At 48.2% G+C, this 27,354-nt stretch overlaps 1 protein-coding gene across 1 annotated transcript in view; it reads left to right on the top strand.

Annotated features, from left to right (window-relative positions):
* LOC135057099 (uncharacterized) overlaps positions 1–27,354 on the top strand; it is a 240,399-nt gene that overhangs the window by 158,886 nt on the left and 54,159 nt on the right. Inside the window, exons 9-11 of the mRNA XM_063963000.1 lie at positions 2,710–2,825; positions 5,194–5,272; positions 9,299–9,396. Of these exons, the coding sequence (XP_063819070.1) occupies positions 2,710–2,825; positions 5,194–5,272; positions 9,299–9,396 (293 nt within the window). The remainder of the gene's footprint in view (positions 1–2,709; positions 2,826–5,193; positions 5,273–9,298; positions 9,397–27,354) is intronic.

The following is a 27,354-nucleotide window of genomic DNA, read 5'->3' as shown; positions in this document are numbered from 1 at the left end:
CGGGGTCTGCTCCATCAGTAATACGATAACGGCGGGGTCTGCGTCATCTGTATTACGGTAACGGCGGGTCTGCTTCACCTGTATTACGGTAACGCATACTTGCCTACCTGACCCTCTCCATGAGGGAGAAAATGCTCTGTTCCTGGACTCTCCTGGTAATGTATGATTGCCATCACCTGTGGTGAAACACCTTTCTTATCAATTAACTAGGTCACCACAGGTGATGGCAATCATACATTACCAGGAGAGTCCAGGAACAGAGCATTTTCTCCCTCATGGAGAGGGTCAGGTAGGCAAGTATGCTGTACAGGGATAATGCAGCACCAGAGGCTGCTCCAGCTGCACTATAACGAGGCACCAGAGGCTGCTCCCCCTGTAGTACAGCAACCTGACACCAGAGCTGCTCAGCCTATAGAATAATAAATATATAATTTCCTGCTGCCAGACACAGCAATGGCTGCTCTCTGCTCCTGCTGCCTTGTGGGAAAGATAGAAGGAAGGCGGAGCTCAGACCAGGGGAAAATGGCCGCCGCTACTGACGTCACTACTCGGCCAGTAAACCTATGGTTGTGAACCTATTGCGGCTGCTGCTGCCGGACTGATCTACAAGAAAATGGCCGCCGGCCTCCTGCACTGAGGACACGTATGATACAGTCATTTCAGAGGGCGGTGCTGTGGCCAGGGTGTAGGAGGGGAGGGGCCAGTCACCAGGAAGCAGCTTGTGCCAATCACACACTACTTTCGGGCTATGCTTTCCACCTTACTTCCGGCTTGTGCGTTCCACATTACTTCCGGCCTGTGCGTTCCATACACAGGAAGAGAGTTTCTATCGTTCGCTGCAGCTTCCCAGTGACCGTCGAGATCAGGTAATGGCGTCTTACTATACAGGGGGAGCAGCCTGTGGTGTCCTGTTATTATTATAAAAGGGGAGCAGCCTGTGGTGTCCAATTACTATTGTCCTGTTATTCTTACAGGGGGAGCGGCCTGCGGTGTCCCGTTGTTATTATTATTATACAGGGGGAGCGGCCTGTGGTGTCCCGTTATTATTATTATTATTATTATTATTATTATTATACATGGGGAGCAGCCTGTGGTGTTTTGTTAATATTGTCCTGTTATTCTTATACAGGGGTGCAGCCTCTGGTGTCCTGTTGTTGTTTTTATTATACAGGAGGAGCAGCCTGTATTGTCCTGTTATTATTATACAGGGGAGCAGCCTGTGGTGTCCTGTTATTCTTATACAGTGGGAGCAGCCTGTGGTGTCCTGTTATTCTTATACAGGGGGAGCAGCCTGTGGTGTTCTGTTATTCTTATACAGGGGGAGCAGCCTGTGGTGTTCTGTAATTATTATTATACATGGGGAGCGGCCTGTGGTGTCCTGTTATTATTATTATTATACAGGGGGAGCGGCCTGCGGTGTCCCGTTATTATACATGGGAAGCGGCCTGTGGTGTCCCGTTATTATTATTATTATTATTATTATTATTATTATTATTATACAGGGGGAGCGGCCTGTGGTGTTTTGTTAATATTCTTATACAGGAGTAGCAGCCTGTGGTGTCCAATTATTATTATACAGGGGTGGTGTCCTGTTATTATACGGGCAGTCTGGTGTTATGGCTCTATGTTTTGCCTTTGCGAGTGACACACTGGTGGTCCCAGTCCCAGCTATAACAGGGAATTCTAGACTTTGTGTCTGTAAGAAAACAAAAGTTGGACACATGCAGTGTCTGTATGATGTTTGGTCCCCTCACAATAGGAGCACATGAGATGCAGTGACCCTGCAGTGTCTGTATGATGTACGGTCCCCTCACAATAGGAGCACATGAGATGTAGTGACCCTGCAGTGTCTGTATGATGTGCGGTCCCCTCACAATAGGAGCACATGAGATGCAGTGACCCTGCAGTGTCTGTATGATGTACGGTCCCCTCACAATAGGAGCACATGAGATGCAGTGACCCTGCAGTGTCTGTATGATGTACGGTCCCCTCACAATAGGAGCACATGAGATGTAGTGACCCTGCAGTGTCTGTATGATGTACGGTCCCCTCACAATAGGAGCACATGAGATGCAGTGACCCTGCAGTGTCTGTATGATGTACGGTCCCCTCACAATAGGAGCACATGAGATGCAGTGACCCTGCAGTGTCTGTATGATGTACGGTCCCCTCACAATAGGAGCACATGAGATGCAGTGACCCTGCAGTGTCTGTATGATGTACGGTCCCCTCACAATAGGAGCACATGAGATGCAGTGACCCTGCAGTGTCTGTATGATGTACGGTCCCCTCACAATAGGAGCACATGAGATGTAGTGACCCTGCAGTGTCTGTATGATGTACGGTCCCCTCACAATAGGAGCACATGAGATGCAGTGACCCTGCAGTGTCTGTATGATGTACGGTCCCCTCACAATAGGAGCACATGAGATGTAGTGACCCTGCAGTGTCTGTATGATGTACGGTCCCCTCACAATAGGAGCACATGAGATGTAGTGACCCTTCAGTGTCTGTATGATGTACGGTCCCCTCACAATAGGAGCACATGAGATGCAGTGACCCTGCAGTGTCTGTATGATGTACGGTCCCCTCACAATAGGAGCACATGAGATGTAGTGACCCTGCAGTGTCTGTATGATGTACGGTCCCCTCACAATAGGAGCACATGAGATGTAGTGACCCTGCAGTGTCTGTCTGTTTGATTAACAGGACCCAGAGCCCCATCACGGTGCTTCCACCTCACTCATTCACTGATACATGAGAGACACAATGACCAGGAGATCCTGGAACTCGCCAACAAGATCATTCAGCTGCTGACTGGAGAGGTGACTGCTGGGAATGGGACATTATACAGTAACACCAGGGGATGTGTCTGGGGGATGACTGGAGAGGTGACTGCTGGGAATGGGACATTATACAGTAACACCAGAGGATGTGTCTGGGTGATGACTGGAGAGGTGACTGCTGGGAATGGGACATTATACAGTAACACCAGGGGATGTGTCTGGGTGATGACTGGAGAGGTGACTGCTGGGAATGGGACATTATACAGTAACACCAGGGGATGTGTCTGGGTGATGACTGGAGAGGTGACTGCTGGGAATGGGACATTATACAGTAACACCAGGGGATGTGTCTGGGTGATGACTGGAGAGGTGACTGCTGGGAATGGAGCATTATACAGTAACACCAGGGGATGTGTCTGGGTGATGACTGGAGAGGTGACTGCTGGGAATGGGGCATTATACAGTAACACCAGGGGATGTGTCTGGTTGATGACTGGAGAGGTGAGTTCTGGGAATGGGACGTTATACAGTAACACCAGGGGACGTGTCTGGGTGATGACTGGAGAGGTGACTGCTGGGAATGGGACATTATACAGTAACACCAGGGGATGTGTCTGGTTGATGACTGGAGAGGTGACTGCTGGGAATGGGACATTATACAGTAACACCAGGGGATGTGTCTGGGTGATGACTGGAGAGGTGAGTTCTGGGAATGGGACGTTATACAGTAACACCAGGGGACGTGTCTGGGTGATGACTGGAGAGGTGACTGCTGGGAATGGGACATTATACAGTAACACCAGGGGATGTGTCTGGGTGATGACTGGAGAGGTGACTGCTGGGAATGGGACATTATACAGTAACACCAGGGGATGTGTCTGGGTGATGACTGGAGAGGTGACTGCTGGGAATGGGACATTATACAGTAACACCAGGGGATGTGTCTGGGTGATGACTGGAGAGGTGACTGCTGGGAATGGGACATTATACAGTAACACCAGGGGATGTGTCTGGGTGATGACTGGAGAGGTGACTGCTGGGAATGGGACATTATACAGTAACACCAGGGGATGTGTCTGGGTGATGACTGGAGAGGTGACTGCTGGGAATGGGACATTATACAGTAACACCAGGGGATGTGTCTGGTTGATGACTGGAGAGGTGAGTTCTGGGAATGGGACGTTATACAGTAACACCAGGGGACGTGTCTGGGTGATGACTGGAGAGGTGACTGCTGGGAATGGGGCATTATACAGTAACACCAGGGGATGTGTCTGGTTGATGACTGGAGAGGTGACTGCTGGGAATGGGACATTATACAGTAACACCAGGGGATGTGTCTGGGTGATGACTGGAGAGGTGACTGCTGGGAATGGGACATTATACAGTAACACCAGGGGATGTGTCTGGGTGATGACTGGAGAGGTGACTGCTGGGAATGGGACATTATACAGTAACACCAGGGGATGTGTCTGGGTGATGACTGGAGAGGTGACTGCTGGGAATGGGACATTATACAGTAACACCAGGGGATGTGTCTGGGTGATGACTGGAGAGGTGACTGCTGGGAATGGGACATTATACAGTAACACCAGGGGATGTGTCTGGGTGATGACTGGAGAGGTGACTGCTGGGAATGGGACATTATACAGTAACACCAGGGGATGTGTCTGGTTGATGACTGGAGAGGTGAGTTCTGGGAATGGGACGTTATACAGTAACACCAGGGGACGTGTCTGGGTGATGACTGGAGAGGTGACTGCTGGGAATGGGGCATTATACAGTAACACCAGGGGATGTGTCTGGTTGATGACTGGAGAGGTGACTGCTGGGAATGGGACATTATACAGTAACACCAGGGGATGTGTGTGGGTAATGACTGGAGATGTGACTGCTGGAAATGGGATGTTATACAGTAACACCAGGGGATGTGTCTGGGTGATGACTGGAGAGGTGACTGCTGGGAATGAGGCATTATACAGTAACACCAGGGGATGTGTCTGGGTGATGACTGGAGAGGTGACTGCTGGGAATGAGGCATTATACAGTAACACCAGGGGATGTGTCTGGGTGATGACTGGAGAGGTGACTGCTGGGAATGGGGCGTTATTCAGTAACACCAGGGGACGTGTCTGGGTGATGACTGGAGAGGTGACTGCTGGGAATGGGGCATTATACAGTAACACCAGGGGATGTGTCTGGGTGATGACTGGAGATGTGACTGCTGGGAATGGGACATTATACAGTAACACCAGGGGACGTGTCTGGGTGATGACTGGAGAGGTGACTGCTGAGAATGGGACATTATACAGTAACACCAGGGGATGTGTCTGGGTAATGACTGTATCTCTGTGTATGTCAGGTTCCTATAAGGTGTCAGGATGTCACTGTCTATGTCTCCATGCAGGAGGGGGAGTATATAGAGGAACACAGGGGTCTGCACAAGGACGTGATGATGGAGAATCACCGGCCCCTCACATCACTGGGTAAGAGGAGACTGTCATGTATTGTACAGGGGAGAGCAGGTATGGGGCCCCCTACATACACACATCATCTGATAATCACAGTTTGAGATTGGATACTAGGATTATTGAATGGATAAGATCTTGGTTGCAGGATAGAAAACAGAGAGTAGTGGTAAATGGAGTGCATTCACAGGAGGGAAATGTTACCAGTGGAGTACCCCAGGGATCTGTTATTGGATCAGTGCTTTTTAATATCTTTATTGGTGACATTGTAAATGGCATTAAAAGGAAAGTATGCCTTTTTGCAGATGACACAAAGGTATGCAACAGTGTAGACACACCAGGTGGGGTAAAACAAATGACTGAGGATCTAGGTAGACTAGAGGAATGGTCAAGAGTGTGGCAATTACAGTTTAATGCCCAAAAATGCAAAATCATGCACTTGGTTCTCATAAATCCAAAGGCTAAATATAGTATTAATGACACTATACTGGAATCTACTGAGGAGGAAAGGGATCTAGGAGTCACTATTTCAGGTGACATAAAGGCAGATAAGCAATGTAACAAGGCAATGAGGAAGGCTAATCAGATGCTTGGCTGCATTGGGAGAGGAATCAGCAGCAGAAAGAAGTCATAATGCCACTGTGTAGGTCATTGGTACGGACTCATCTAGAATACTGTGTTCAATTCTGGAGGCCATATCTTCAAAAGGATATTAATACATTGGAGACTGTACAAAGAAGGGCAACTAAAATGGTGCATGGCCTACATCACAAAACATACCCAGAAAGACTAAGAAATCTCAATATGTATAGTTTGGAGCAGAGAAGGGAAAGGGGGGACATGATAGAAACGTTAAAATATATCAAGGGTTTTAACAAAGTCCAGGAGGGAAACATTCTCCAAATGAAGAGAAGCAATAGGACACGAGGACATGCACTGAGACTGGAGGGGGGGAGGTTCAAGAGAAATATGAGGAAAAATGACTTCACAGAAAAGGTAGTGGACAAGTGGAATAGCCCCCCATCAGATGTGGTAGAGGCATAGACAGTAGAGCAAATTAAACATGCATGGGATAGACACAAGGATTATCCTTACACAGAAATAAGGATCAAATAAGGTTTGAGCTAAAAATATGGTAAAAAAAAAAAGGGTGCAGACTAGATGGGCCAAGTGGTTCTTATCTGCCGTCACATTCTATGGGGGAAATTACTAAGCTCCCGATTTTGACCGAGATGCCGTTTTTTCATCAAAGTGTCATCTCGGTAATTTACTAAGCACTAATCACGGCAGTGATGAGGGCATTCGTAATTTTTTGCAAGTTCAGGTAAAAAATTACGAATGAATACACCATCGGTCAAAACGCGGCTGTTTAAGTATGAATCTCGGTCATTTACTAAGAAGTGCAAAGCAAAAAACAAACAAACACTGCCGTGAAAAATTACAACTCGTAAAAAAGTGCTAAAAAAAAACGGACCTTTTTTTTTTATTCGTGATTGGATAGGCATGCACGGATCCATGAGATCCGTGCATGTATATCAGTGGGAAGGGGTGGGAAAGTGCTTATTTGATCAAAAAAAATTGCGTGGGGTCCCCCCTCCTAAGCATAACCAGCCTCGGGCTCTTTGAGCCGATCCTGGTTGCAGAAATATGGGAAAAAAAATGACAGGGGTTCCCCCATATTTAAGCAACCAGCATCGGGCTCTGCGCCTGGTCCTGGTCCCAAAAATACGGGGGACAAAAAGAGTAGGGGTCCCCCGTATTTTTAAAACCAGCACCGGGCTCCACTAGCTGGACAGATAATGCCACAGCCGGGGGTCACTTTTATATAGTGCCCTGCGGCCGTGGCATCAAAAATCCAACTAGTCACCCCTGGCCGGGGTACCCTGGGGGAGTGGGGACCCCTTCAATCAAGGGGTCCCCCCCCCCCCGGCCACCCAAGGGCCAGGGGTGAAGCCCGAGGCTGTCCCCCCCATCCAATGGGCTGCGGATGGGGAGGCTGATAGCCTTTGTTGTAAAAGAAAAGATATTGTTTTTAGTAGCAGTACTACAAGGCCCAGCAAGCCTCCCCCGCATGCTGGTACTTGGAGAACCACAAGTACCAGCATGCGACGGAAAAACGGGCCCGCTGGTACCTGTAGTACTACTACTAAAAAAATACCCAAAAAAAGACAAGACACACACACCGTGAAAGTATAATTTTATTACATACATACACACATACATACATACTTACCTTAAGTTCCCACGCAGGTCGGTCCTCTTCTCCAGTAGAATCCAAGGGGTACCTGTTGAAGAAATTATACTCACGAGATCCAGGGGTCCAGGCTCCTCGGGAAATCCAGGGGTAATCCACGTACTTGCATAAAATAAGAAAACGGAAAGCCGAGCCACGAACTGAAAGGGGCCCCATGTTTTCACATGGGACTCCTTTCCACGAATGCCAGAAACCCACTCTGACTGATGTCTAAGTGGGTTTCTTCAGCCAATCAGGGAGCGCCACGTTGTAGCACTCTCCTGATCAGCTGTGTGGTCCTGTCCTCACTGACAGGCAGCACACGGCAGTGTTACAATGTAGCGCCTATGCGCTACATTGTAACCAATGGTGGGAACTTTCTGCTCAGCGGTGACGTCACTTTAGGTCAACCGCAGGGCAGAAAGTTCCCATCATTGGTTACAATGTAGCGCATAGGCGCTACATTGTAACACTGCCGTGTGCTGCCTGTCAGTGAGGACAGGACCACACAGCTGATCAGGAGAGTGCTACAACGTGGCGCTCCCTGATTGGCTGAAGAAACCCACTTAGACATCAGTCAGAGTGGGTTTCTGGCATTCGTGGAAAGGAGTCCCATGTCAAAACATGGGGCCCCTTTCAGTTCGTGGCTCGGCTTTCCGTTTTCTTATTTTATGCAAGTACGTGGATTACCCCTGGATTTCCCGAGGAGCCTGGACCCCTGGATCTCGTGAGTATAATTTCTTCAACAGGTACCCCTTGGATTCTACTGGAGAAGAGGACCGACCTGCGTGGGAACTTAAGGTAAGTATGTATGTATGTATGTGTGTATGTATGTAATAAAATTATACTTTCACGGTGTGTGCGTCTTGTCTTTTTTTGGGTATTTTTTTAGTAGTAGTACTACAGGTACCAGCGGGCCCGTTTTTCCGTCGCATGCTGGTACTTGTGGTTCTCCAAGTACCAGCATGCGGGGGAGGCTTGCTGGGCCTTGTAGTACTGCTACTAAAAACAATATCTTTTCTTTTACAACAAAGGCTATCAGCCTCCCCATCCGCAGCCCATTGGATGGGGGGGGACAGCCTCGGGCTTCACCCCTGGCCCTTGGGTGGCTGGGGGGGGGGGACCCCTTGATTGAAGGGGTCCCCACTCCCCCAGGGTACCCCGGCCAGGGGTGACTAGTTGGATTTTTGATGCCACGGCCGCAGGGCACTATATAAAAGTGGCCCCCGGCTGTGGCATTATCTGTCCAGCTAGTGGAGCCCGGTGCTGGTTTTAAAAATACGGGGGACCCCTACTCTTTTTGTCCCCCGTATTTTTGGGACCAGGACCAGGCGCAGAGCCCGATGCTGGTTGCTTAAATATGGGGGAACCCCTGTCATTTTTTCCCCCATATTTTTGCAACCAGGATCGGCTCAAAGAGCCCGAGGCTGGTTATGCTTAGGAGGGGGGACCCCACGCATTTTTTTTTAATTATTTTACAGTGTTTAATTAAAAAAATAAAAAAAATAAACCCCAGCACGGATCACACAGATCCGGCCGAGATTGATTGTAAAAAAAGTCGGCAGTGTTTTGCTAATCACTGCCGTAAAAATAGGTAAAAAACCACGAATGACATCGACATCGGAACAAAAGAAAAACCCGAATACGAGAGCTTAGTAAATCCATCGTAATCAATTCAAAAAGTTGCAATTTTACACTGTCGATGTCATTCGTGATTGAACTTGGACATGAATTTGGAAAATACGAATCTTAGTAAATGTACCCCTATGTTTCTATATACACTGTACTCAGTCACTGTGTGTCTCCTACAGATGGGCCCAGTAACAGAGATACCCCAGAGAGATGTCCCTGTCCTCTGTATTCCCAGGACTGTACAGAGGAGAATCACAGGATCCCACAGGAGCATCAGGTAGGTGGGATTTAGGATTTCTTCAAATATCAAAAATAACAATGCAAATTTTTCTTACGTCCTAGAGGATGCTGGGGACTCCGTAAGGACCATGGGGTATAGACGGGCTCCGCAGGAAACATGGGCACTCTAAAGACTTTAGAATAGAATGGGTGTGCACTGGCTCCTCCCTCTATGCCCCTCCTCCAGACTCAATTAGATTCTGTGCCCAGAGGAGACTGGATGCATTGCAGGGGAGCTCTCCTGAGTTTCTCTGAAAAATACTTTTGTTAGGTTTTTTATTTTCAGGGAGCACTGCTGGCAACAGGCTCCCTGCATCGTGGGACTGAGGGGAGAGAAGCAGACCTACTTAAATGGTAGGCTCTGCTTCTTAGGTTACTAGACACTATTAGCTCCAGAGGGTCGGAACGCAGATCTCACCCTCGCCGTTCGTCTCAGAGCCGCGCCGCCGTCCTCCTCACAGAGCCGGAAGATAGAAGCCGGGTGAGTATAAAAAGAAAGAAGACTTCAAAGGCGGTAGAAGACTTCAGATCTTCACTGTGTGTGTACCTGTGGGAGCAACGGCGCGCAGCGTTACCGCTGCGCGCCGTTGCTCCCACAGGTACACACACAGCGGGAACTGTAAGGGTGCAGGGCGCAGGGGAATTAGATACTGCAGAGACGGTATATTAAAAAAAAAAACCAGTATAAATAATTGAGCGGGACCGAAGCCTGCCAGTGAGGGGGCGGAGCTTGATCCTTCCAGCACAGACCAGCGCCATTTTCTCCACAGCACACTGCAGAGAAGCTGGCTCCCCGGACTCTCCCCTGCTGAACACGATTACAGAGGGCAAAAAAAGGGGGGGGAGGGCACATTTAATTGGCGCAGTGAGTGTATTTATATATTTTTATAAAAGCGCTGTACTAACTGGGATTTTATTCCAGGGTCCGGTGGCGCTGGGTGTGTGCTGGCATACTCTCTGTCTCTCCAATGGGCCTTATTGGGGGACTGTCTCCATATAGATATATCCCTGAGTGTGTGGGGGTGTCGGTACGTGTGTCGGCATGTCTGAAGCAGAAGGCTCATCTAAGGAGGAGGTGGAGCAGATGATTGTGGTGTCTCTGTTGGCAACGCCGACACCTGATTGGTTAGATATGTGGAGTGTTTTAAATGCAAATGTGTCTTTATTACATAAGAGATTGGACAAAGCAGAGTCCAGGGAAAAAGCAGGGAGTCAATCCATGGCTTTGGCTGTGTCACAGGGGCCTGCAGGGTCTCAAAAACGTCTCCTGTCCCAAATAGCAGACACGGATTCTGACTCCAGTGTCGACTACGATGATGCGAGGTTACACCCAAGGGTGGCCAAAAGTATTCATTATATGATTATTGCTATAAAATATGTTTTGCATATCACAGATGACCCCGCTGTCCCTGACACGAGGGTGCGCATGTATAAGGAAAAGAAACCGGAGGTAACCTTTCCCCCATCTCATGAGCTGAACGCCTTATACCCCTTTTACACTCGCACTCCCGGGATGCATCCCGGGATGCATTCCCGGGACTGACCCCTTTCACACTGCACTAAGACCTGGGATCGACCCGGGACAGCCCCATTTACACTGATCCCGGGATATCCCTGCAAATGCATTAGTATGTCATTAGAAATGGCCTTGGGCTCAGAAAAGATGACATCAGCTTTTCTAAGCCCAAGAAAGCTCCAATCCGAGTCCTTTTAACAGTCCCGGGATAGTGAATCCCGGGACGGACCCTTTCACACTACCCAGCTTCCCGGGACGGTCCCGGGTTCAACCCTGCTTTTGACCTGGGATGAAATCCCGGGATGCTCGTCCCGTGAAATTGTCCCTGTACCCATTTACACTGAGAAGAATCCCGGGATGATGCGCGTTCACGTGCAATATCCCGGGATTTTTCTGCGAGTGTAAAAGGGGTATTATTTGAAAAGGCTTGGGAAACTCCAGACAAAAAACTGCAGATTCCCAAGAGGATTTTTTGGCGTATCCTTTCCCTGCACAGGACAGGGTACGGTGGGAATCCTCGCCCATGGTGGACAAGGCTTTAACGCGCTTGTCCAACAAGGTGGCGCTACCGTCTCCAGACACGGCAGCCCTCAAGGATGCTGCTGATCGCAGGCAGGAAACAACCTTAAAGTCAATTTATACACATACCGGTGCTTAGCTCAGACCTGCAATAGCATCGGCTTGGGTTTGTAGCGCAGTAGCAGCTTGGACAGATACCTTGTCAGCTGACATTGATACCCTAGATAGGGATACCATTTTATTGACCTTAGGTCACATTAAAGACGCGGTCTTATATATGAGAGACGCTCAGAGAGAAATTGGGCTGGTAGGTTCGAGAGCCAACGCCATGGCGATTTCTGCTAGGCGAGCACTGTGGACCCGCCAATGGACGAGTGATGCCAACTCAAAGAGGCATATGGAAGTTTTGCCTTACAAGGGTGAGGTTTTATTTGGGGAAGGTCTCGCGGACCTGGTTTCCACAGCTACCGCGGGTAAATCTACTTTTTTGCCTTATGTCCCCCCACAGCAAAAGAAAACTCCACAATATCAGATGCAGTCCTTTCGGTCGCATAAGGCCAAAAGAGGTCGGGGCTCTTCCTTCCTCGCCAGAGGTAAGGGTAGAGGGAAAAGAATGCCTGCTACGGCTAGTTCCCAGGAGCAGAAGTCCTCCCCGGCTTCTACTAAATCCACCGCATGATGCTGGGGCTCCTCTGAGGGAGTCCGCACCCGTGGGGGCACGTCTTCGACTCTTCAGCCACGTCTGGGTTCAGTCAGACGTGGATCCTTGGGCGATGGAAATTGTATCCCAAGGCTACAAGCTGGAATTCGAAGACGTGCCTCCTCGCCGATTTTTCAAATCGGCTTTACCAGCTTCTTCCCCAGAAAGGGAGATAGTTTTAGCTGCAATTCAAAAACTGTGCCAACAACAAGTGGTTGTCGAGGTTCCACTAGTTCAACAGGGAATGGGGTACTATTCAACCCTGTTTGTGGTCCCGAAACCAGATGGCTCGGTCAAACCCATTCTGAATCTCAAATCTCTATACATGTACTTGAAAGAGTTAAAATTCAAGATGGAATCGCTCCGGGCAGTTATTTCCAGTTTGGAAGGGGGGGATTTTATGGTGTCACTAGACGTAATGGATGCATACCTTCATGTCCCATATATCCTCCTCATCAGGCGTACCTGAGATTCGCTGTACAGGACTGTCATTACCAGTTTCAGGCGTTGCCGTTTGGGCTTTCCACGGCCCCGAGGATTTTTACCAAGGTAATGGCGGAAATGATGGTGCTGCTGCGCAGGCAGGGAGTCACAATTATCCCGTACTTGGACAATCTCCTGATAAAAGCGAGATCGAGAGATCAATTGCAGAAAAGCGTGTTGCTCTCCCTGAGAGTGCTACAGCAGCATGGCTGGATTCTAAATCTACCAAAGTCGCAATTGGTTCCAACGACTCGGCTATCTTTCTTAGGCATGATTCTGGACACGGAATGAAAGAGGGTTTTTCTCCCGATGGAAAAAGCCCAGGAACTCCAGAACATGGTCAGAGACCTGTTAAAACCGAAAAGAGTGTCAGTCCATCAATGCACTCGAGTACTGGGAAAAATGGAGGCGACCTACGAGGCCATGCCCTTCGGCAGGTTTCATGCGAGGACATTTCAGTGGGACCTTCTGGGCAAGTGTTCCGAGTCCCATCTTCAAATTTATCAGAAAATAAGCCTGTCCCCCAGGGCCAGGGTGTCTCTCCTGTGGTGGCTGCAGAGTGCTCACCTTCTAGAGGGTCGCAGGTTCGGCATACAAGACTGGGTTCTGGTGACCACGGACGCGAGCCTCCGAGGATGGGGAGCAGTCACACAAGGAAGAAATTTTCAGGGACTATGGTCAAACCAGGAGGCTTGTCTACACATCAACATACTGGAATTAGGGGCCATATACAATGGCCTACAAGCGTAGAATCTTCTTCGCGACCTACCAGTTCTGATTCAGTCAGACAACGTCACAGCCGTGGCTCATGTAAACCGCCAAGGCGGGACAAGGAGCAGAGTGGCAATGGCGGAAGCCACCAGGATTCTTCGCTGGGCGGAAAATCATGTGAGCGCTCTGTCAGCAGTCTTCATTCCGGGAGTGGACAACTGGGAAGCAGACTTCCTCAGCAGACACAATCTCCATCCAGAAGAGTGGGGACTTCAAGAAGTTTTTGCAGAGATAACAAGTCTTTGGGGACTTCCTCAAATAGACATGATGGCGTCACGCCTCAACAAGAGGCTTCGGAGGTATTGTGCCAGGTCAAGGGACCCTCAGGCAGTAGCGGTAGACTCCCTGGTGACACCATGGGTGCTTCAGTCGGTCTATGTGTTCCCTCCTCTTCCTCTCATCTCAAAAATATTGAGAATCATAAGACGAAAGAGAGTACAGACAATACTCATTGTTCCAGATTGGCCTCGAAGGGCCTGGTATTCAGATCTTCAGGAGATGCTCACAGAAGAGCCATGGCCTCTTCCTCTCAGGGAGGACCTGTTGCAGCAGGGGCCCTGCGTGTTCCAAGACTTACCGCGGTTACGTTTGATGGCATGGCGGTTGAACACCGAATCCTAGCTGGGAAAGGTATTCCGGAGGAAGTCATCCCTACTCTGATAAAGGGTAGGAAGAAGGTGACGGCGAAACATTATCACTGTATCTGGAGAAAGTATGTATCTTGGTGTGAAGCCAAGAATGTTCCTACGGAAGATTTCCACCTGGGCAGGTTTTTCCACTTTCTACAGACAGGAGTGGATATGGGCCTTAAGTTAGGCTCCATTAATGTACAGATTTTGGCCCTATCTATATTCTTTCAGACGGAATTGGCTTCTCTCCCAGAAGTCCAGACTTTTGTAAAGGGAGTGCTACACATACAGCCTCCTTTTGTGCCCCCAGTGGCATCATGGGACCTTAACGTGGTGTTACAGTTCCTAAAATCTCACTGGTTTGAGCCTCTTCAAACAGTTGAATTAAAATTTCTCACTTGGAATGTGGTCATGTTGTTGGCCTTGGCATCTGCAAGGCGGGTGTCCGAATTGGCGGCTTTGTCTCACAAAAGCCCCTATCTGATTTTCCATGTGGATAGAGCAGAGTTGAGGACTCGTCCTCAATTTTTGCCTAAGGTGGTTTCATATGAAGCAACCTATACTGGTGCCTGTGGCTACGGGTGACTTGGAGGATTCCAAGTCCCTTGATGTAGTCAGGGCCTTTAAAATTTAAGTAGCCAGGACGGCTCGGGTTGGGAAAACAGAGGCACTGTTTGTCCTTTATGCAGCCAACAAGATTGGCGCACCTGCTTCTAAGCAGACTATTGCTCGCTGGATCTGTAACACGATTCAGCAGGCTCATTCTACGGCTGGATTGGCGTTACCAAATTCGGTAAAGGCTCATTCCACTACGAAGTTGGGCTCTTCTTGGGCGGCTGCCCGAGGCGTCTCGGCTTTACAGCTTTGCCGAGCAGCTACTTGGTCGGGTTCAAATACCTTTGCAAAATTCTACAAGTTTGATACCCTGGCTGATGAGGACCTAATGTTTGCTCAATCGGTGCTGCAGAGTCATCCGCACTCTCCCGCCCGGTTTGGAGCTTTGGTATAATCCCCATGGTCCTTAAGGAGTCCCCAGCATCCTCTAGGACGTAAGAGAAAATAAGATTTTAAACCTACCGGTAAATCTTTTTCTCCTGGTCCGTAGAGGATTCTGGGTGCCCATCCCAGTGTGGACATATTTCTGCAAGACTTGTATATAGTTGTTGCTTACATAAGGGTTATGTTACAGTTAAGATCAGTCTTTGGCTGATGCTGTTTTGTTCATACTGTTAACTGGTTGCGTATATTCCATGTTGTACGGTGTGGATGGTGTGGGCTGGTATGAATCTTGCCTTTAGATTAACAAAAATCCTTTCCTCGTACTGTCCGTCTCCTCTGGGCATAGTTCTGGAGGAGGGGCATAGAGGGAGGATCCAGTGCACACCCATTCTATTCTAAAGTCTTTAGAGTGCCCATGTCTACTGCAGGGCCCGTCTATACCCCATGGTCCTTACGGAGTCCCCAGCATCCTCTACGGACTAGGAGAAAAAGATTTACCGGTAGGTTTAAAATCTTATTTTTGTCTGGACCGACTGATTTTGTGAATCCGTTAAACTTGGAAAAACCGAAGGTGTAGGTGCTGCAGCATGAAGGAAACTGGGAGAATGGAGATAATTCCGTTTCATTTATTTATTATAAGACAACAGTTCCAAAAGTAGTTATGATAATTACTGGTCATTAAATAAATAACTGAAGAACTGCAAAGAATGACATATTGATTAACAGAATTTGCGATGATGGATACTTTGAATAAATGTATATTGAATGATGACAAACGTGGCTGATGATTCGTGAAGAATTATGCGGTGGGAGAAAGAAAGACGTGGCTGGTGCCAAACTGTAAGGAATTGTTTCCTGGATGATACAAAAATGTAGAAGGAGAACTGTGAAGATTGAAGAAGCAGGAATGTAGAACTGTGAAGAACTGTTACTGGGTGATGAAAAATGAGGATTCAATACTGAGAAGAATGATTGCAGGATATTTGAAGAAATGAACTCGAGGCACTGTGGAAAAACTTTGGCTGATGATGCGAAGACGAGGATGCACAACTGTGAAGAATTGTTTGAATGATGATAAGAAGACGAGGACAAGGGCTGTGAAGAATCGTCCACTGGCTGTGAGAACGTGGCCGACAGTCACTAGAGGAGACCGGGAAACGTCTCACAGGACTCCGGGAATCCGACGATGCCGCTTGGAGAGCGGTTAACTGAGACAGCACACCGAGGAACTGGCGGGTCACTTGCGACGAAGACAACAGGCAAACCTCTGACAGTGGAGATGAAATCAGGACCATCTGAGAGAGCACAGAGCTAGGGTACAGAGTAACTACAACAAAGCACTGCCCCGGAGTGTAAAACTCCCAGCCTTCTTATAGGCAGCACTAAAACAGGATTGGCTGACACTCACCCCAATATGATCATTGGTGCTGCACTTGGTCTCCAACATGGCCGCCTCCTACACTGCAGGCACACAGGAGCGCCGCTGGCCACTAGGTCTCCATACTCCCGGCTCTCAGAACCTTCGTCACCTCTGCCACTGACCACACCACGTCCCCACATGGCCGCACAGCACTGCGAGCGCCGGCAAACGGCCGGACCCCGGGACCCGTGGCAGTGAGTGATCAATTTGTGACAAATTTTCACTACATAATCTATAGAACATTAGAGTGTGTTTTCTGCAGCGTGGTACACTGATTTCCACAGGGAATAACATTGGGGTGTAGAGTTGGATCTTGATCCGAGGCTAATGCTTTGACTGTTCCCAAGATGCACTGCACCGCCTCCTCTATATCCCCGACTCCAGGCACTGTGGCTCAGTTTGTAAGTTGGTGCCTGCAGTGGAGGCAGCTAACAGGGAGGGCTGCGCTAGGCAGCCCTGAAAAGAGCTTTTCTGACAAGAAAGAAGACTTCAAGGGCCGCAGCACCGACACTTGATGCTATATGTCATTCTGATATATCGTGCTGCGGCTCCATCACCTCCCCCAGTGGCGCTGTAAACTCCCGTGCCCTGGTTGCCGGGTACTTACAGCGGAGGCTCCGGTCTCATCAGGCACACATACCGCCGCTGCTCTCCTGGATCGCGTGGCCGCACATACAGGGAGGAGGTAAGCGGGTCCTACAGGTGGGACCTGACGAAATCGCGATCCGGACCTGGTCCCTGGCGATGGACCGTGCCGCTGGCATGGACACTGTGGCCATGCAGGGACCCGACAATATCCACCAGGGCAAGGGGCACAGGTCGGATTTACTAAAATCCGTTTATTACTGGCCCCATAGTACCCGGTGGTGAAGTCCAGCAGAGGGGATAAGGCGCTGACCTGTAGCCCCTCCCCCAGCCCCAGCCGCCATCTACAGCAGATTTTCCCGCCCTGGAGCTGCATCTCACTCTCACTCACTCCCTGTCAGCGTTTGGGCGCCATTACACAGCTGCGCTGATTCTGGGACTGCAGGGCATTGTCTCCTCTGTAAAGCCGCCTGTCTCATCAGCACTGTGCATTTACAGGAGACTTAAGTATTCTACATGTTGTTTAGAAAGTGTTAGTTAAGAACAAGTGCATAACTACAGGGATATTTAGTACAAGTATCCTGAGATATACATCCAGTGTTTACTGTGCATTGTTATATCTGTATACATACATAGTTTTATTTAGTAATACTAGTCCAGTGCAGTCTTATTGTTGTGTGTAATAATTTCTGCATTGTACCTGTGACTGTGTGTGCCTATAGCTGCTGTGTGGATTCCATTCCGTGTATCATGGCTTGCTATCGCTATATTCTGTACCCTGAGGGGGCTAAGTGCATCAGGGTCATATACAGTGTGTGTGTGTGTATATGTGTATATATATATATATATATATATAAAATATACACTGCTCAAAAAAAAAAAGGGAACACTAAAATAACACATCCTAGATCTGAATGAATGAAATATTCTTATTAAATACTTTGTTCTTTACATAGTTGAATGTGCTGACAACAAAATCACACAAAAATTGTCAATGGAAATCAAATTTATTAACCAATGGAGGTCTGGATTTGGAGTCACCCTCAAAATTAAAGTGGAAAAACACACTACAGGCTGATCCAACTTTGATGTAATGTCCTTAAAACAAGTCAAAATGAGGCTCAGTAGTGTGTGTGTGGCCTATACTAACATATATATATATATATATATATATATAGTTTTCACAGGATTTACTGTTCTTGGTATTTTTCTCTGTGTATTTCAGTCACCATATACCACTTTAGTCCTCTGTGTTCTGCATTGGCAGTCACACTCCACAGGGGTTTTTGTCAGGTACTGTGTCTGGCTATATTGTACTGTTACGCCCTAAGGCTACGTTTTCATATAATGTCTGCTACACAGGGCGGGAGATCCGTGGCTGATCCGGCGTCATGCAGTGCTGATGCCGCAGATTTATCTGAGGAAAATATTCCAGCTGAGGGTCTAGGTAACGGGAGTTCTGTACCCCTCAGTCAGCCTGCGGCAACGGTAACACACCAAGACCCACCTTGTGTTGCTTTGTATAATTTACGGTCTATGCTAGTAACGAGACTTACGCCCCCTGTGGGACCTCCTGTGCCATTACAGCCACATATTTCCCTGTAGTTAATCCGCCATGGGCGGATACTCTGTCTGCTCAGTTACAGCAATTAAATCAGTCTTTGGTTAAACAAAAGCCTAAAGGGCCCTACACACTGGCCGATAGAACTAAACAATATGAACGTTCTCGTTCATTAATGAATGAGAACTCGTTCATATCGTTCAGTGTGGAGGCAGCAACGATGAACGATGCGTGGCCGCACGCTCGTTCATCGTTGGTGCCTCTCCCCCCGTCGCCGGATCGCCTGTCTGCCGTATCGGCGGTCGGGCAGCTCGACGGCGGGTCGCACAGTCTGTAGGGTCCATAACCCTCGCCCTCCTAGGACCAAGGTGTCCATTGAAGTGGGCCAGTTCTTCCTCACAATCCACTTATGTTTCGGATACTTCATCTGATGAAGATGGGGTATATACTGACCCATCAGACACTGATGCAGATACTTCTGATGAGGAATCTACAATGCAGGTTGATGTTCCTGACCTATTGGAGGCTATCAAACTGATTCTTCAGATTGAGGATAAAACTGATCCTCCAGATACATCTAAGAAACCTGATACGTTTAAACGTCAGAAGGTCACTAAATTAGTTTTGCCACATACTGACCACTTGGTTGACATACGTTGGGAATCTCCAGGAAAGTAATTCTCCCTGTCTAAAAAGAAACTAGCTCGTTATCCCCTCTCTGCAGAGTAAAGCAAGAATTGGGAAACCCCACCACCGGTGGACTCGCATGTAGCTCGTCTTGTGGTGTCTTCTACTTTGCCTGTCACTACCGTCACCTCTTTGAAGGAACCGACGGATAAGCGTGTGGAGGGTTGCTTAAAGTCTATTTACATTCTTGCGGGTGCCGTACATAGACCCACTATAGCTGCTTTTTGGGCTGCAAAAGGTATTGAAGCCTGGGTTCAAACTGTTGAGGCAGAGCTACCTCTCAATTTTTCTGATAATGCCAGACAGTGTTTTTCATATTACCACAGCCTCTCATTACATTCAGGAGGAGGCGGATCTGATGCCGGTGTTCTGGCGGCCAAAGCATCTACTACGTCCATTCTGGCTCGCCGGATTCTGTGGTTGCGGTCCTGGTCGGTAGACCTGGACTCTAAAAAGACCTTGGAGGTGATCCCTTTTAAGGGAGACATCCTATTCGGGGAAGATTTGAACAAGATTGTTGCTGATTTAGTGTCTGCTAGAACTGCATGTCTGCCAAGTACTAATCCTTCAGCTCCAAAGGCTAAAAGTACCACCTTTCGTTCCTTTCGACCTCCAAGTAAAGCAAAGGGTCAGGCGTACCCGAAACAGGTTCGCACTTCCAAAACCTCTAAGCCCAAGCCTAAACGTTCTTGGGCTGCCCGTCAGCCTGCTTCCAAACCAGACAAGCCTGCTGCATGACGTGGCGGGGATCCCAGGGTGGGAGGCCGACTTCTGCGGTTCACCCAGGTATGGTTACAGACCACTTCAGACGACTGGGTGAGGGAAGTCGTCGCTCGAGGATACGCCATCTCTTTCAGGACACGTCCCCCTCACAGGTTTTGCTCGACGGTTATCCCTTTGTATCCGTTAAAAGCAAAAACTTTCCGTTTGGTGGTACAATCCCTCCAAGGGCAGGGGTTACTATTCAGTGCTGTTCCTAGTTCCGAAGCCGAATGGATTCTCCCGACCATTCTCAACCTCAAATTTTTGAACAAATTTGTGAAGGTATCCAAATTCCGTACGGAAACTCTTCGTTCTATTGTTCTGGCTTTGGAGCCCGGGGACTATATGGTATCCCTGGACATACAGGATGCTTACCTACACATACCTATTGCTGTGTAGTATCAGCAGTATCTGCGGTTTGCTTTTGGCAACCTACATTATCAATTCCAAATGACGTTTATCAAGGTTTCACAACTGCGCCTGTGTGGAAATGTTGTGGATGTTACGTTGAAAGAATGGAAGGAGAAAGAAAACAATATGAATAATAATATTTAATCTATTAACATAAGTATTGTAAAGCCATAACTTGCATAATGCAAATCAGTGGAGCCAAAAGAAAAAATAGTAATAAGTAAGTATCATAAAAATAAAAAATGAAAAATCCGTATGTTATAGGTATATGTAAATGAGAAATAAAAATTATGAGTCCCAAAAATGTGGTGTGAATAGAGTGTGGCGTCCCACCTCTTATACACCTTGATGTAGTTCTGTATTAAATAAAGTAACACAGTGGAAATGGAAGTTCTGAAATGAAGTGGAATTACGGATTGGAGAGTCCGTCACAGATATTGTAAAGTTCTCCTTTTCTCAGAGGCAGGTTCTGGTCCGGATATGGTGACGTTATTAAGGGGTACCCCAAATGGATAGCGGCGGGATAAGGTGACCAGGGGATAAGGTAACTAAAGCTCCGGACTCCCCGCTTGTCACCTCTGCCACGAACGGCGGGAGGCGTCCGTATCCACAGACGTCCACCGCCTATCGAGTCCGAGGGATGCGGTCACGTCTCTGGGGGGAAGGTATCACTGGCTTCGGGACCCACAAGGGGACTGTCCGCCGTGAACCCTCCCTCCTACGGAGTCTGTTACCTTATCTTCTGTGCTTGATCCCGGCAAACGCTTCCACGGCTGTTATCGATCTTCTCTGCGCCTGATGATCGGTGCTCTGCTCACTGGTCTTTCCCCTCTCGGCCGCGCGGCTCACTCTTCCTCCGCAATGCCTCCTGTGTCCCTGGTGTGTTCCGTCGGGATGTATTTCAGGATTCCACTGTGTTCTGTATTGATATTAAAGACTGAAAGTGCGGTGCTTTTTTTTTCCTCCAACGCGTATCGACCCGTTTGGGTCTTCCTCAGGGAGTCCTTAATCGCCATTTATGTTGAGGGCTTTTTATACCCATAATTGATTGCGTCATACAAGTGGGTGTGTTCATTTTGGTTCTCCACATGAACTACACAGACAGCTACATTATATTAATGAAGATAAGTGATACAAGGTGTTTGAACAGAAGTACATAGTAGACACTGAGCAATGTGTGTAAAGATATGAAAATATGAGAAAATAAAACATAATTGTATGATAAAAATAACTGTATAAAATATTAAAGTGTTATTTCAAATAAATTGGCCTGACAGTGTATCACTAATTGAATAGAATAAATGCATAGATTGATGTTTTTCTGAGAGACCCTAAATTAATTATTGGAGTGTGAAGTTTTGGGTCCTAATATTCAGTTAATTATAACTATTGGATAATGGTTATAAATTGTGGATTGAATAGAATAAATGCGTAAATCGATGTTGTACTGAAAAACTTAAATTTAATAGGGGAGTGTGGGGTTTTGGGTCCTAATATACAATTGTTTGTACACTGGATAGTGGTTATAAATCTATTGAAAGCATGATAATAAGGTTGGTATTATACTGAGCGATGTCAAAAGAAGGGGAGGATGATCTTACTATTCCATCCGTTAGTCACAGTAATCCTTATTTCTTAATGTACTTATCAAATGAATGGGATACATGGTTTATAAGGTATGTGGCTCTATTAACCGTCAATTCATCACTATTGACCTCACTTTATTATCTAAAGTGAGGCCTTGTGGTCTCAATGTTTTTAGGGTGTACATCCACCTCAATTCCTCTTTATTGATTTTCTTCAAGAAATCTCCTCCTCTCCAGAAACGGATGGATTAGTAAGATCATCCTCCCCTTCTTTTGACATCGCTCAGTATAATACCCACCTTATTATCATGCTTTCAATAGATTTATAACCACTATCCAGTGTACAAACAATTGTATTTCTCTAACGTCCTAGTGGATGCTGGGGACTCCGAAAGGACCATGGGGAATAGCGGCTCCGCAGGAGACTGGGCACAAAAGTAAAAGCTTTAGGACTACCTGGTGTGCACTGGCTCCTCCCCCTATGACCCTCCTCCAAACCTCAGTTAGATTTTTGTGCCCGAACGAGAAGGGTGCATACTAGGTGGCTCTCCTGAGCTGCTTAGAGTAAAAGTTTAAAGTAGGTTTTTTATTTTCAATGAGACCTGCTGGCAACAGGCTCACTGCACCAAGGGACTAAGGGGAGAAGAAGCGAACTCGCCTGCGTGCAGAGTGGATTGGGTTTCTTAGGCTACTGGACATTAGCTCCAGAGGGACGATCACAGGCCCAGCCATGGATGGGTCCCAGAGCCGCGCCGCCGGCCCCCTTATAGAGCCAGAAGACTGAAGAGGTCCGGAAAATCGGCGGCAGAAGACGTCCTGTCTTCAATAAGGTAGCGCACAGCACCGCAGCTGTGCGCCATTGCTCTCAGCACACTTCACACTCCGGTCACTGAGGGTGCAGGGCGCTGGGGGGGGGCGCCCTGAGACGCAATAAAAACACCTTTTTTGGCAAAAAATACATCACATATAGCTCCTGGGCTATATGGATGCATTTAACCCCTGCCAATTTTTCCATAAAAAAGCGGGAGAAAGGCCGCCGAGAAGGGGGCGGAGCCTATCTCCTCAGCACACTGGCGCCATTTTTTCCTCACAGCTCCGTTGGAGGAAGGCTCCCTGACTCTCCCCTGCAGTCCTGAACTACAGAAACAGGGTAAAACAAGAGAGGGGGGGCACAAATTTGGCAGATAAATATATACAGCAGCTATATCAGGGAAAAATACTTATATAAGGTTATCCCTATATATATATATATATATATATATATAGCGCTCTGGTGTGTGCTGGCAAACTCTCCCTCTGTCTCCCCAAAGGGCTAGTGGGGTCCTGTCCTCTATCAGAGCATTCCCTGTGTGTGTGCTGTGTGTCGGTACGTTGTGTCGACATGTATGAGGAGGAAAATGGTGTGGAGGCGGAGCAATTGCCTGTGTTAGTGATGTCACCCACTAGGGAGTCGACACCTGACTGGATGGTCTTATGGAAAGAATTACGTGATAGTGTCAGCACTTTACAAAAGACTGTTGACGACATGAGACAGCCGGCAAATCAGTTAATACCTGTACAGGCGTCTCAAACACCGTCAGGGGCTCTAAAACGCCCGTTACCTCAGGTCGATACAGACACTGACACGGACACTGACTCCAGTGTCGACGGTGAGGAAACAAACGTATTTTCCAGTAGGGCCACACGTTACATGATCACGGCAATGAAGGAGGTTTTGAACATTTCTGATACTACAAGTACCACAAAAAAGGGTATTATGTGGGGTGTGAAAAAACTACCCGTAGTTTTTCCTGAATCAGATGAATTAAATGAGGTGTGTGATGAAGCGTGGGTTTCCCCCGATAAAAAACTGCTAATTTCTAAAAAATTATTGGCATTATACCCTTTCCCGCCAGAGGTTAGGGCACGTTGGGAAACACCCCCTAGGGTAGATAAGGCGCTCACACGCTTATCAAAACAAGTGGCGTTACCGTCTCCTGATACGGCCGCCCTCAAGGAACCAGCTGATAGGAAGCTGGAAAATATCCTAAAAAGTAAATACACACATACTGGTATTATACTGCGACCAGCAATCGCCTCAGCCTGGATGTGCAGTGCTGGGGTGGCTTGGTCGGATTCCCTGACTGAAAATATTGATACCCTGGACAGGGACAATATATTATTGACTATAGAGCATTTAAAGCAGGAGTGGCCAACCAGTCAGTGAAAAAGAGCCAAAAAACCTTGTTACGTACGTCAAAGAGCCGACATTGAGCCGAAGGTGCACATGCAAAAATGGAATGTGGCCTTATGCCTGCTAGACCATGCCCCTGGTATAAAATACATTGAAAAAGCCAGAAAGACATAAAAAAAATTTTTTTTAATGCCAGATCCATTGAAAAAGCAACTTTCACACAAAATAACTGAAAAAGCCAGATTCACATAATAAACTTCAACTCCCCCATGTGTCACTCCAGCCAACACCTTCCTGTCACTCCCAAGCTTCCCCATGTGTCACTCCTGCTAGCACCCCCTGCGTCACTCCAGTCAGCTCCCCCATGTGTCACTCCTGCCAGGACCCTCCTGTGTCACACCAGTCAGCTCTGCCTTGTATCACTCTAGCCCACCCTCATGTATCACTACAGCCCCCCCACCAACTCGTGCCATTGCAGCAGCCCCTTATGTGTCCTCTGTTTTCCAGTGGGTGTCTCACCGCTAGCATCTGGCTCCTTCAGTTTTCAGTCCCTGTAGTGATGCTGCGTGTCTGGCTGGAGTGCAGTGGTTTCTTTATCTGTTGTGGTCACATGATTTAGAGTGTTGGGAGCCACGTTTGACTAAAGAAAGAGCCACATGTGGCTCAAGAGCCACTGGTTGGCCACCGCTGATTTAAAGGATGCATTTCTATATATGCGAGATGCACATAGGGATATTTGCACTCTGGCATCAAGAGTAAGTGCGATGTCCATTTCTGCCAGAAGAGGGTTATGGACGCGACAGTGGTCAGGTGATGCGGATTCCAAACGGCATATGGAAGTATTGCCGTATAAAGGGGAGGAGTTATTTGGGGTCGGTCTATCGGACCTGGTGGCCACGGCAACGGCTGGGAAATCCACCTTTTTACCCCAGGTCACCTCTCAGCAGAAAAAGATACCGTCTTTTCAGGCTCAGTCCTGTCGTCCCCATAAGGGCAAGCGGGCAAAAGGCCACTCATATCTGCCCCGGGGCAGAGGAAGGGGAAAAAGACTGCAGCAGACAGCCTCTTCCCACGAACAGAAGCCCTCCCCCGCTTCTGCCAAGTCCTCAGCATGACGCTGGGGCCTTACAAGCGGGCTCAGGCACGGTGGGGGCCCGTCTCAAGAATTTCAGCGCGCAGTGGGCTCACTCGCAAGTGGACCCCTGGATCCTGCAGGTAGTATCTCAGGGGTACAAATTGGAATTCGAGACGTCTCCCCCTCGCCGGTTCCTGAAGTCTGCTTTACCAACGTCTCCCCCCGACAGGGAGGCGGTATTGGAAGCCATTCACAAGCTGTATTCCCAGCAGGTGATAATCAAGGTACCCCTCCTACAACAGGGAAAGGGGTATTATTCCACGCTGTTTGTGGTACCCAAGCCGGACGGCTCGGTGAGACCCATTTTAAATCTGAAATCCTTGAACACTTACATAAAAAGGTTCAAGTTCAAGATGGAGTCACTCAGAGCAGTGATAGCGAACCTGGAAGAAGGGGACTATATGGTGTCTCTGGACATCAAGGATGCTTACCTCCATGTCCCAATTTGCCCTTCTCACCAAGGGTACCTCAGGTTTGTGGTACAGAACTGTCACTATCAGTTTCAGACGCTGCCGTTTGGATTGTCCACGGCACCCCGGGTCTTTACCAAGGTAATGGCCGAAATGATGATTCTTCTTCGAAGAAAAGGCGTCTTAATTATCCCTTACTTGGACGATCTCCTGATAAGGGCAAGGTCCAGAGAACAGTTAGAGGTCGGAGTAGCACTATCTCAAGTAGTACTACGACAGCACGGATGGATTCTAAATATTCCAAAATCGCAGCTGATTCCGACGGCACGTCTGATGTTCCTAGGGATGATTCTGGACACAGTACAGAAAAAGGTGTTTCTCCCGGAGGAGAAAGCCAGGGAGTTATCCGACCTAGTCAGGAACCTCCTAAAACCAGGCCAAGTGTCAGTGCATCAATGCACAAGGGTCCTGGGAAAAATGGTGGCTTCTTACGAAGCGATTCCATTCGGCAGATTCCACGCAAGAACTTTTCAGTGGGATCTGCTGGACAAATGGTCCGGATCGCATCTTCAAATGCATCAGCGGATAACCCTGTCTCCAAGGACAAGGGTGTCTCTCCTGTGGTGGTTACAGAGTGCTCATCTTCTAGAGGGCCGCAGATTCGGCATTCAGGACTGGGTCCTGGTGACCACGGATGCCAGCCTGAGAGGCTGGGGAGCAGTCACACAGGGAAGAAATTTCCAGGGCTTGTGGTCAAGCATGGAAACGTCACTTCACATAAATATCCTGGAACTAAGGGCCATTTACAATGCCCTAAGTCAGGCAAGGCCTCTGCTTCAGGGTCAGCCGGTGCTGATCCAGTCGGACAACATCACGGCAGTCGCCCACGTAAACAGACAGGGCGGCACAAGAAGCAGGAGGGCAATGACGGAAGTTGCAAGGATTCTTCGCTGGGCGGAAAATCATGTGATAGCACTGTCAGCAGTGTTCATTCCGGGAGTGGACAACTGGGAAGCAGACTTCCTCAGCAGACACGATCTTCACCCGGGGGAGTGGGGACTTCACCCAGAAGTCTTCCACATGATTGTGAACCGTTGGGAAAAACCAAAGGTGGACATGATGGCGTCCCGCGTCAACAAAAAACTGGACAGATATTGCGCCAGGTCAAGGGACCCTCAGGCAATAGCTGTGGACGCTCTGGTAACACCGTGGGTGTACCAGTCAGTATATGTGTTCCCTCCTCTGCCTCTCATACCCAAGGTACTGAGAATCATAAGAAGGAGAGGTGTAAAGACTATACTCGTGGCTCCGGATTGGCCAAGAAGGACTTGGTACCCGGAAATTCAAGAGATGCTCACGGAAGACCCGTGGCCTCTACCTCTAAGAAAGGACCTGCTCCAGCAGGGACCATGTCTGTTCTGATAAAGCTAAATATTTATCTTATATAACACCCTTTATGAGGTCTAAGAACACTGTACGCTATTCACGTATGGAGTACCGTAAGGGTACGCACGTTGCGTAACAATCGCTTAGCCGTAGTCGAGACGCTCAAGCGTCACGTTCGCTCACGGCCAAGAGATCACAGGCAGGCACGCTATTGGCTGCCGAC

The sequence above is a fragment of the Pseudophryne corroboree genome, chromosome 3, assembly GCF_028390025.1.
Source record: "Pseudophryne corroboree isolate aPseCor3 chromosome 3, aPseCor3.hap2, whole genome shotgun sequence".
Classification (NCBI taxonomy): domain Eukaryota; kingdom Metazoa; phylum Chordata; class Amphibia; order Anura; family Myobatrachidae; genus Pseudophryne; species Pseudophryne corroboree.
This window is presented reverse-complemented; position numbering and strand designations above follow the sequence as displayed.